Source organism: Strix aluco, chromosome 19 (genome assembly GCF_031877795.1).
Source record: "Strix aluco isolate bStrAlu1 chromosome 19, bStrAlu1.hap1, whole genome shotgun sequence".
NCBI lineage: Eukaryota > Metazoa > Chordata > Aves > Strigiformes > Strigidae > Strix > Strix aluco.
Genome location: NC_133949.1, coordinates 13,307,999 through 13,320,247, shown reverse-complemented (window position 1 = coordinate 13,320,247; position 12,249 = coordinate 13,307,999). Strand labels below are relative to the sequence as shown.

The 12,249-nt window shown below is 38.5% G+C and overlaps 1 protein-coding gene across 2 annotated transcripts in view; it reads right to left on the bottom strand.

Moving 5' to 3' along the window:
- Nucleotides 1-141: 141 nt before the first annotated feature.
- MED13 (mediator complex subunit 13) overlaps nucleotides 142-12,249 on the bottom strand; it is a 59,498-nt gene continuing 47,390 nt past the window's right edge. For both annotated transcript variants that reach the window (XM_074845831.1, XM_074845832.1), the window contains 13 exons: nucleotides 11,785-12,008; nucleotides 11,042-11,231; nucleotides 10,061-10,526; nucleotides 9,351-9,570; nucleotides 8,514-8,705; nucleotides 8,145-8,368; nucleotides 7,550-7,692; nucleotides 7,164-7,322; nucleotides 6,886-7,071; nucleotides 6,538-6,686; nucleotides 6,123-6,296; nucleotides 4,859-4,959; nucleotides 142-4,168 (listed from right to left, as the gene is read on the bottom strand). In XM_074845831.1, the coding sequence (XP_074701932.1) occupies nucleotides 4,036-4,168; nucleotides 4,859-4,959; nucleotides 6,123-6,296; nucleotides 6,538-6,686; nucleotides 6,886-7,071; nucleotides 7,164-7,322; nucleotides 7,550-7,692; nucleotides 8,145-8,368; nucleotides 8,514-8,705; nucleotides 9,351-9,570; nucleotides 10,061-10,526; nucleotides 11,042-11,231; nucleotides 11,785-12,008 (2,561 nt within the window). In that variant the 3' untranslated portion in view covers nucleotides 142-4,035. The remainder of the gene's footprint in view (nucleotides 4,169-4,858; nucleotides 4,960-6,122; nucleotides 6,297-6,537; nucleotides 6,687-6,885; nucleotides 7,072-7,163; nucleotides 7,323-7,549; nucleotides 7,693-8,144; nucleotides 8,369-8,513; nucleotides 8,706-9,350; nucleotides 9,571-10,060; nucleotides 10,527-11,041; nucleotides 11,232-11,784; nucleotides 12,009-12,249) is intronic.

Here is a 12,249-nt window from a genome sequence, read left to right as displayed (position 1 = left end):
CCCCGAGCGCGTCAGGGCGGAGGCGCGCGGGAAGTGACGTCATGGCCGCGCGCCGCCGCGGCGGGAAGGCTCAAGGGGGCCGGGAGGCCGCAGCCCCGCCCCTCCCCCCCCTCCCCCGCTGTAAATAAGGCGACACCACAATCAAGGCTTCATGAATAATTTATTCCATTTGAAATTTTTTTAAAAAGTATAAACCTTTTTCATTTCCTCAATCACAATTTGTACAACTCAGTGTTTATGGCATTCGGCAGCAATAGTGTTTGTTCCTTAATCGCTTTTTTTAAATTTTTAATTTTTTTTTGTCACGATAAATACGATGACTTGGCCCATGGCGTGTGGCGGCTGTGTGAGAAGGTAGAACGGCTCCCTCGGAGTGACCCAGCCGTGCCGGGCGTGGCGGGAAGGTGACATGTCCAGTAACGAGGCCACAGGCTGTGTCATCCCAACCCAATGGCGCTGCAAGGTCCTCACGTCCAGTTTACTCAGAAAAACCTAAAGCTAGATTAGTAATGTCCTGAAAAAGTGACCCTGAGGATTGTGGTAGGTCCCAAATCCAGTTTTACTGTAAATTAAGCTTTACTCCACTGAAAATAAAAAGTACACCCACAAACAATAATAAAAAAACCCTTTAAGTATGAAGCATAGTCCTGGGTCCTTTACTAAAAAAAAAAAAAAAAAAAGAAACCAAACCTTCCCAGCTGGAGGTTGTCAAGACAGTAATGTCATACATTGTCACCTAATTAACGAATTCTCAAAAGAAACCCAGAATCAAAACATTGTTTATGCAGCATTACTATCAAAACAGACTGATATGCTGTGCCATACTGTTGTGCAGCAAATTATATGGTGCAATAACATTTTTTTTTTAAAACATTTTACTCTTATTTTTGAAAGCTTTAAAATAATGCAACATAATATTTTGATATTACAGTATTAACAAATAGTGCTTGATTAAAGACATCTGCAAGTCTTCATAGCAACACATGAAGTTAAAATTACCATCAGAGGTAAATATAGAAATACAATAATCTGCGCCATAACTGACAGCTAAGTGAGAACATAGCTGAGGATTTAAATATAAATTCATTTATCTTTAATTATTTCAGGAAATGTTAGAAAGATCTAAAGTGTTACAGCTACTTTAAAATGTAAGGGTTGTTTGCAAGTACAATTGGTGGCCTGCTGGTCTAGCAACAGGGTTTTCAGAAATCTAATTCAAAGGGTAATGAGTCAAAGTTGACTAAATGGCTTAAATACAGTAATAGGTTAAAATACGTATTTTTAATCAGAATGGAAGGATCTCAGATTCTTCTTTCACTGCGTACTTAAGAGGAGGTAAACCTCCACAGCTACTTAACAGAGAGCACTGCCAGGAACAGTATTTTCTTGCAAGACCATTTTGAAAAGCTACAGCTGAAGTTCTCAAATCTTTAAGCTCGTACTTGCTAAAGAACCCCAGTTATTGGATTGTGACGATTTTATTTATAAACTATTATGTGCACTTAAAATAGTTAAATGGAAGTAGCTAACAAAAAATTATGCCCAATGCAGTAGTTGGCTCCATGGTGCTGGCAAGTTTGATATGTCCATTGCCGGCTGTGAAATGGCCAGAAATGGCCCTCCCAATCTTTTCTAGTGGTTATATTATAATAATTGACTTTAACTGCATTTGGGGGAGGAGTGGGAAACTGGCAGCTTTCACAGTTGGAGAGTTTCACAGGGAAGGCTGTGGTCCAGGTAACAGAATACAGTTACACCAATGTTCAGGCAGCTGATTCACTTACCTTTATGCATACAAGTCAGATTTAACACAAAGAAAGCCACACCAAAACCCAGCCCTTGGAACTTGGCTAACTGAGCCAGGGTTCGAAATGACCACTTAGCAACAAAGCTTAAAAAAAAAAAGAAAAGGACATACTCTTTGAAAATTCCAGTTTTAGGAGCACTTTTCCACTTCAAAAATCTCAGCCAAATGAGAAAAAAAACCTTCTGTAAGACAATAATGTGCTGTTTAATCTGCAGTGCATTACCATTAAAGTAATGGACAGACCCAGTTTTTAACTCTATTTATCAAAATATGCTAACTTCTGATTGCACACGTTATTGTGAAGAAATGACTGAAAATTTTCATCACCAATTGTACAACTTCTTTATACAAAACCAAAAAAGTTGCTAATGTTGTATATACATGACTCAAGGAGACTGTTTATATGAAAAATGATCTCAGGCAGGTATTTTGCATTTACGAAACATGATTTTCATTAACACAGTAAGTTTTGTAAATGCAAGCGAATTCTTCCTTGTAGAGGATTCACAGCGGGTGCACAAATGGATCTTAAAACTTGCTCCTTGAAAGGTTTAAACCAGTGAGACGGACAGTATTAAGACCCAGGACATGGGTTATCGCAACAGGCTCACATGAGCGCTGCAGGAGTTAAGTTTTTCATCTGGCAGTCAGATGAGGAACCCAGAAAAAGCATATGCAGTTGCTCTTCAGCACCCGTAGGGGCTATTTTAGAGCACCATCGGACATTTGGCATGTGCTAGGAGAAAGGAAGGAAACTACTGAGAAAAAAAAAAAAAAGTGGTGACTGTAGATAGAGGGAGACAATTCCAAAAGCCTTGTGATTTGTCAGTCCCTTCCTTCGGGAGGGCTAAGCCTCCTTGGCACATGCCCCAGCCAGAGCCTGAAAAGGGGGTATGGGGAAGGCCATACACTGATACTTGGGACCTTCACCACAGTGCCAAAAATACATGAAAAAGGAGAATGTTCAGGGTTTCGTGCTGTTTTTTTACTAGTGGAATAAAATCTGAATACCAGAATTCACTGAGAATCTATATACACCACATTTTAGTTAAACACACACCAATCTTAAAGTCAAGATTGACTATTTTTGCATTTGTAAAATGGTTAGAGCTGGGCTAAATTTCAGCCTTACAGGAGACTTTGGATAAGATCAGTTTTTTGTGTGTTCCACCTCAGATTCATGTTTTATCACAAATGTGGAAGAACACAACAGTCACCACAGTGCCAAGAATATCTAGGTAACAACAATGAGCAATAGATATTCTTGTAATATTACAACTTGTATACTGGAAATAGATCTGAGAATCTAGCCACAGCCCTGAACCATAACACAAACTTCAATTGAAGAGTTTATTCATTTTATTCTCACTACAAGTTAAACCACCTACAATATCACTTATATATTGCCATTGTTACTCTGTAAAGGTGTGATATAAAATGCTGTAAGACCCGGTACCTTTTCAATTTATATAAACACAGTGAACTTCATTACTGTACATGTACTCTGCAACTACAGCTTAGCTGTAAATCCCCCACACACAATGGTATGGACATTAACCCCTCTATCCCCATTAAACTGTACATCAAGACAATACAAATTTACTGTCCCCACCCACCCCTTACAAAAAAATAATACTCTAAAAGCAACCTACTGCAACTTTTAATTAAGACGATTACATATATTTTAGACCAATTGCTTTAAAGCAAGAAGGCAGTATAAACCTTCTAGGAAAATTTTTATAAAAGAGGTTAAGAAATATAAGACAATTTATACATTTAAAAACTTACAATAAATAAGAGATGCAGGCATTTTTGAATACTAGATACTATAATCCAATACAAGAACATCTTGATGTTCTGAAGCCATAGGTTGAAACTTATTGTTCCTCATGTTTCTTCTCATCTCCATGCTTTTAATATTCATTAACCATGACTGGGTACTATGGCTCATTACTCTTCACAAATACTGTGGCTGGGGAAAAATGGTTAATTTTGCTACTAAAAATGTTATAATACACTTTCTGATCATCATTCTAAAGTGTCCCCCATAGTCAATGACTCAAAAGACAGTAGGGCAATAGGTGCCCCTCTCACAAGTCAAACCAATATTTGCTGGAAGTAACAAGATTCATACCCCATCACAAACAACTTGCACTGAGAAGAATAATTTAGTCCTGCAGTGAAATATCCCTTTTCCTCATTTTTGTCTTGCAAAATTCAGATGAAGATCACAGCATATTCATAATAAAGTTATACAACTGATTCAGCACCACAAAATGAATTGGGAGACACGACCGTCTGTCCTGGGTTGCAGGATCACAGGTTAGCCAGGAGAGTGCATTGTACTGTTCCAGAACAAACCTGAAAAGCAAACAAGCTTCCATTAGCCAATGGACTTTCTCACCAGTATTTCACAGTCCTAATTTACTATAATCCAGTTTCTTTGGCATTAAAACCATAAAATAGGTTTGTCAACATTCTGAAATAACATGACTTCAGAATTATTACAAGCAGTTCAGAGCTAAACTTTCAGTGGAAAACTGTCATTTTAATTGTCTATGCTTAATTAACGTCAAGAGGTTCACATATCAAAAGAACACGAAGAAAAAAACTTGATGTTTTCTCAACAAGTGTCCTATGTTTACACGAGTCTAGACTCTAGTACGTCAGCATTTCGGTATTTCCACAAGATTGCCATGCAAAGTTCTGGCTTAACTATAACTATCTTCCACTCATTTATGCACCATCTTCTGTGCAACCTTAAACTCTCTTCTAGCTTGAGGAATTCATTGCCTTTCAAATATTTTCAGTTGTAATCAACACTGATTAGTTAAAGAAGGGCTTAGAGATGTTTGGTTTTAATTGCACTGTTCTGTGATAAAGCCATCTTTTAATCACTCAAAGCAGAGCAGTTTATATTGTCTCTGTGATGTACTAAGGATATCAGCAGCACAAAAAAATGAACAGCAAGAAAAACAAATACGTAGCTTCACTGCAGCAGTATTAAAAACAAAATGTACAATATTTTTGCAAGTGATCAATCATAAATACCTGAGCACATCAGAAGTTTGATTAGAATCAAGTGGATGGGAGTGTTTACTGTGGAGTAGCTCGTCTGATTGCACTGAAGGCACGTGGAGGTGCAAAGAGGCCTAAGAAAGGAAGAAAGATGCCAGCAGTTACTGCCTGATTCAACCACAGCATATTTTCTTCCCTCCGTATTGTTGATCCCGTACCTTGCAGTCACCTTCTACTCTGACACACAAGCCAAAACAAATCTTATCCTTAGGCCATCAGCAAGTTCAGGAATTATCAGAATATAAAGAAAATGCACGCAGGTCTCTCCTAAAAGCACAGCACCAGTCGTGTAATCAAGAACTTTTATTAATCCCTTTGCTACATTAAGTGATTATTAAAAAAGCAACTCAAGTGGCCCAAGATGTTTAGTAATACACAGACTTGGAAGTTCAGTTGCTTTCCATAAGACTAGTCTATTTATATCCCATATATAGAGCTGCTTAGGGTAAATAATAAATCCTCTATTCAAAAAAATGTCTTATATCAAAGCCACAGCTGAGCTTAGGCCAAGAGGAACCACTAATCCAGACACAAATAAGACTGCAGAAGATATATCTGTATCATTAGAAAATAAAGTATAGTATCAGAGATGCTGATTAAAGTCAAAAATGAATAACGTTAATACAGAAAGTTTCTCTGTACACTAATGTATAGCCTTAAACGTGCCAAGTATGTCTTGATTGTGCCATTAAAAGATAACGGGATCAGACAATATCCAGACAGATGATACAATGACTATCACTTGGCAACAGCAAACATGAAAAACCTAGCTTTCATGCTTTGTGCAATAGAGTTGTTTTTTTTTTTTTTTACCCAGCGTTAGTGAGATATTACATTGCACTTGTGTATTTCCCTCTTTACCACCAGTCCCCACAGGAGTCAAGCATTAACCAGAGATCTGTCTAGAAATTCAACCTGTTCTTACAAAACACCGTAGCACAAAGTCAGAGAGAGAGAAGTCCAAACTACCGTGAAGAAACTATCAGAAGAGCAGAACCCTTCAGAACATTTGCTACTTCCATTAATCATTTTTCTTCCCTTAAAAAAAGTGAACATAAAAAGCCAAAGCTCAAGAACTTAAAACCCAACCTCTCTTGATGCAAAAGCAGACGTATTCCAAGAGACATGTGCTGACTTTGTTTTAAACATAATAGTTCTCATAATTCAGACCCCTGCACAACTGTCTATGACGGGCTGTGCAGGAAGACAGCTGTACAGCCTGCTGAAGTTACAGTACCTTAAGAAACAAGGGACACTGATTTTGTGCTTGAGGACACGCTGACCAAAACCAGTCAGGCAAGGGACCCGCTTTGGCAGTTGACACAAAATAACCGAGGGCCAGTGGCTGCTGCAGTATATTTGTTACTTCATCATGAGATTCTGTTGAAAGCAATCGATCTGTACCTTGACCCTGTAAAACAACAGGCAATGGTTTAATATTAGGAGAGCACAAACTTAGTAGAAATTACCTGTAGCTTTCAAAACACCAAACATTTTGAAATATCCAAGCATTGCATGAATCTTGCAAAGACAATCCAATATCCAATTGATTCAAAACATTTCATAGGAACCTTTCATTCCACAAAAGGAAATCAGCACATGGAGAAAAACAAACACCACAAATACATAACTGTATTTACACTAATAGTTACCTTGCCCATATCACCTCCGTGGGGGTAGTGGGACCCTGGAGAATGCACAGGGGATCCAGTAGGGGATGCAGGAAGAATATTTATAATATCAGGATCAAGATCATCTCCAGTGTCTAACAAGTCAAAGATTCCCATTCCATCTGCTCCATCTAGAAAACGAACACGAGCAGTGAATTGCTAGCTTCCCTACATCAGGATATGACACCGTATTCTGAAATCAAGTGATTTTCCACATAAATTTTGTGGTTCATTAGAACAAGCAGTTTTATTCGTAATACTATAGGGGAAGTGACAAAGGGTTTTTTTGTTGGTTTGTTTTTAAAGTAAGAATGAATCCAATCTACTGACCATTGTTTGTGTTGAAGGCCAGATCCAAGTTTTCAGTGGTATAAGTTGACGATGCTACTTGCACAGATGCAGATGTGGGAAACACAAGTATGTGAGTGCATGATGTGTCCTGGGGGGTATTCAGCTGAGACGTCTGCATATTTAAAGTGGTGCTGCGTCCAAATACAGAGCCGGTCGATACAGAATCTTTGGAAGAGAAATGAAGTGTTTCCTTAGTTTTGCTAAACCCGAGCTATTCGTTCCCTTGCCAAAAAAGAGAAAGAGAGTTTCTCAAATACCTGGCATAATGATGAAGGACCCCTGTGGTTCCATTGCCACCAAACAAGCACTGAGAATGCTGGGAGAGTCTGCAGCAGAGATACCACACATTCTGCACATGTCTTTTAGTCTCTTACTGAGGGACTGAAGGTTTCGGCGACTCAGCAAACAGCTCCAATCTGACGATATATAAAGAACATAAGTTTGTCTAGAAAAACTGCTTGCAGCAGAATACATATTTTACATCTAAGTGTGTGGTGCAAACTTCACATGTGTTAGATTTCAAATACACAAAGAAACACTGAAATTATTTAGGTTTTCTTCCAGAAACAGGGACAAACACTTTGTATTATTGAAATATGAAAGCTTCAAATCAAGTTTTAGACTCTAAAAATGGTAATGTTACCTTTTAATTCCCCGTGTCCTATTCTTCCTAAACGGCCTATTACAACTCTCCACGGCAAAGAGCTCATCTGCACAAGTCCCAGGCACCATTCCCAGAGTTTCTGAAGACCAAGTCTGCGGGCAGAGCCCTTTTTCCTGCGAGCTCTAGGATTAAGGAAGAAGGGAAAACAAAGCTAGAACTCCTCCGCAACAAGTTTTTATTGCCACATTTGGAACTTATTTGTATTAACCTGAACATTCACAGAACTCAAGAAGGTTAGTATTGTAGTACATCAATTGCAACTTCAGTTCGTTTGTGTTTTTAATTAATCCCATTCTAACACTGACATCAAAAGCCAGCAAGTGCATGTGGCGAGTATGAACACACATACAAAAAGACTCAAGAGTCACATGAAACCAAGTAACATTCTTCTAGAAATTTAGCTTAAAACAACATGCACATAATAGAGAAAATTTCCATTTGCTTTAGCTAGTTTCACGATATAGCGAGTCTACAAAAGTCAGAGTAATTCTTATATCATCATAAACAAAATATTCTTCAGGGCAATGAAAGAAGATATACATGCTAAAAATTAATTTCACAGGTTTGTTCTTACCTGTTTGGTACATCAATATTAATTATGCAAGTTTCTAACTGTTCTCCATAAAGATCTGTACAGGATGCAAGAAGCCATCTTTGATCATGAGACAAACAGTAGCCTACAAAGAGTACGTTATACTTCTGGCCAGCTTCTCCAAAAGTTTCTCCTAGTTCTGTTTGCTTGTCCTTTACAGGAGCCAGTATAAAAGGAGGGGTGTATAGTCGAATACACTCAGGTCTCTATAAAGATAACAGAACAGACAATGAAGTTTCAGGCAGCACTTATTCCTAAAAACTCTAGTTAATGTGAAAGACACCACTGATTTAGGAAACAGGGACATTTCTCTGATCTGCATATTTACACAGTCACATTAACGATACTCACATCAGGGCTCTTAAGAGCAGTTTCCATGGCTAAACCTGGGCCAAAGCCCGTTAATGTTTTCACGTTGGTGGAAGTGGGAAGAGGTCTCCGACACTGAGTAAAAGCTGAAAATGCCAAAGATTTTAAATGCTGAGTGTAAATCTGCCGGTCTTCATGTTTCACAGGTTGTAGAAGGTATTGACATGGGACAATCTAGAACAGATTACAGAAGGGGGGGGGAAAAAAAATAAATTACTGTTCCATCATTAGATTAAATGGGTTTTGAGACAGTATTTGGGTATGCTGCTTTTAGAATTTTATTTCACAATCAAATTTCTCTACTTCTTGGATATCTCCTGCCACTTCTTCCAAAGCTACATGGCACTTCAAGCAATTATTCTCACTGAAATTTTCTTCAGAGAACAAAAGAATGTTTAGAAGAGAATCTTAATGATTCCTGCAAAAGGATGCCCTCTGTTAACTAGTTCAGCAGCTGCTGACAACATTACAGTTGGGTGTCTATCAAGAAGGAGCACTGTCTACAGCCCAGCAGGGTCAAGCTGGCAGCACAGACTCCAGTGATGGGACAAGCAGCTTTCCTATACTTCACTCTCTACTGGAGCAGGCCACTACATTTCCTGTGAGGTAAGACTGATGAGTTTGGAATCTACTACAGGATTTGTCTTTTGTTAATAACACCCAAGCTGCTCTAAAAACTATAATCTTAATGATTTAACAGCTGTAGAACTGTAAGTAATGTTTACCAAGCAAATGAAACTTTCACCTTGAGGGCATTACTGCCTCCAAAACACAGCCAAAGCTACTTTGTTTGGCATGTTTCTATAAATGTTGGCTCACCTGCACAGAAATTATATTCTTGATGTTAGGAGGAAGAACCTGAACCATCTCTAAAAAGCAGCGCAGAAGTCCAAGTGTCCACAAACTAGATGAGCTACTGTTCTCATCCTTTTTTTCATATGTAAAAGGATCAATTATGTAAACTACAATTGCAGGTGGATAGGTGATAGCATGTGAATCTCCATCTGTGGGGACTCCAACTTTATCACGATCCATAGTGCTGGAAATGAAATTTTGAAACCAGTTACAAAAAGCTGAGTTTTATAATGATTTATTTTTACTTTAAAGCTAAGATCAAATTGTCAAATATTAATCTGAAAGACCTTTGAGTCAACTATGGTGTAAGAAACAGTCTTTTTATTTTGTTTTTGTGTATGAGCTTATCAGCAACTCAGTATTGCTTGTTTTTCCTCAAGCTTTATTACAGAAGCTCAAGACTACATAGTTCTATTGCTTCAAGTGGGGAACAAGAAGATCTACAAGGCCAGTCTCTCAGTAAGAGCTGTCTTTACTACTATAGCTTTGATTACAGAAAATAGAACTTTAAGATGGTGCCAGTTATCTACCTCCCCCACCCCTGTAAAATATACAAGTAGTTTGGTGAATTTTCTCTCTGTAGAGAGAGAAGAAAAAAGAGAAAGTTTATTTTTTGTACCACAGCAGACACTGAGATGCAATTAGAACTGCAATTAGACTCCGCAGCTCATTACCTTTCAGAAACCTCTGGATGGGGCTGTGCAGGCGCTGAAGTAGTATCTCCAGACATCCCCGCTGTTTGCAGTGTTGGCTGTTGCTGCTGTCCTCCTGTTTGCCCATTTTGGACTGTTGCAGCCTGTGCGGGCAGGGAGGCAGAAGTGGTATTGTTCATACTGCTAAAAGGTGGAAAAGAAGAAGGCTTGCTTGTTGGTATCCCACTGCCTATATTGGCAGAAGAGGAGGATGGGGCAGTGGTAGTCAACGTTGAATTAGCTGTAGTAGCTGCAGAAGACATGGCACTGTTTGATGTTGTCGTCATAGTACTACTGGTGGGAGCGGCTGGAGCAGAGGATGGAGTGTTCGCGTTTCCAGTGTTAGCTGTCACTGGGGGCAGAGCAGTGGCCGGCTGGCTGCAAGGAGGGACCAGATTTGTTTGGGAAAGTAAAGAATTGTCCAAAGGCTGAGAAGCAAGATAAGGACCTAAAACCAGAAAAAAGCATAAATTTTATATTGCAGCTGTTTTTAAGCATATTTCACCTATGTAAGACTACAGTTTTAACAAGACACAGAGCAAACCCTTAGCATACATTTTACCTCTCAAATTAAAATACCTGTATTGAATTTCCAAATTCTAATATTCTCATAAGACTCTTTCAAAAATATCCAGAAATCTATTTTTAAATTAATTTTTTTAGCCATGCTGAATTGCTAGAAAACACTGCTTCAGAATTTAAGTCACCAATACAAAAAAAGACAACCAAAGTGCCAGGCAGCAACACTGATCCATTCCCTAAAGATACTGCTAGATGATCAGAAGCCATTTTAGCACAAATCTAAATATATGGGGGGGTTGGATTTCCCTCCCCGCCCTCCCCAAGCTTAAAACTAGAAAACTGCAACAAACAATAAGACTCAGTGAATAAATGCAATGATTCCTTCTCCTCTACTAGAATGGAATACGGGGTAATTCTATGAAATAAGAAAAAATTTCATACCCAGCTCGTATCTGCAAACTTGGGCGTATAGTTTGAGTTTGGAAAATGCTTCATTGTTGGCATTAGCTGTCTGTGAGAACCATTCTGTGACCAACTTCTCAGAAAGTTTCTTTGAAGCAGTAGGTCCAACTCTCATGATCCCATCAGGCAGTAACTTACAGATGGGTCTGTGCTGACCAAGCCTGCATGACTGCAAAGAAGGTAAAATAGAAGATGCAAGATAAGGAATTTGTAAGCCTTAAAAACTGTTAAATATCACACAAAGGAGCATGAAGACAGAGAACTCAGTTCAGTTATGATATTTCAAAGTAACATTTTAATTCTAGAATACTACACCAGTATTAAATATTGTATAGTGATTTTATGGTTTATTTTCAGGTTTTCCTAAACGCAAGCAAAACAGATTGATACATCATCTACTCTAATCTTATTCACAATCCAAGTAATACACGCATACAATTAATTAATTAAATGTAGCTAAACCAAAGTGGTAATACAGAGTTTTACCACTGAGTGGCGTTTATCAGATCAAAATAGCTATTATTGAAAGGAATGGTAAGCAGCAGGAACAACCCTCATCTTCCAAGCGCCCATTCCTAAAATCCTTTGTAGCAGCTTTCCAAGACAGATGATATAAACGCTTGCACAGAATGCTGAGACGAGCCCGATAAGTAGTTATGAGTTTGTATTAGAAACAGTCTTTCAAAAATCCATTTCACTGTTAACTGCCATAAATAATGTACCTCATATATTGCAGTCAGATCCCTAAAGAAGCTTTTCGCTCCATTCAGCAGAGCCTCATTCTCAGGGCACACCACAACATAAGCAACATCTCTTTGAGATCCGTAAGGTTCCAACATCAGCCTCTCCCAGTATGGCAACGCAAATGGAGACAGCACCAGAAAATCGTAATCATATCCCAACAAAAATGTTGGGATTGGCAGTGGTTCTGGGGACTCATCAGTTCCTGGAAAAGCAAGACATACTTTCCAATATATTAAGCAGAAAGCTTAAAATTAACACCCTGCTTCTAGGAAACGTGAACAGAAAAAACACTAGCATTCCCAGCATCTACAGGAAGTAGCACTGATTATAAATGGAATAGTTCTCATCTTAACAAATACAAATGAAAAGCCAGCATGTATGATCCAACCCTCTGCAAAAAAAGCATTAGCTAATTATTTTTATTTGGAACCTCTCAGGGCCTC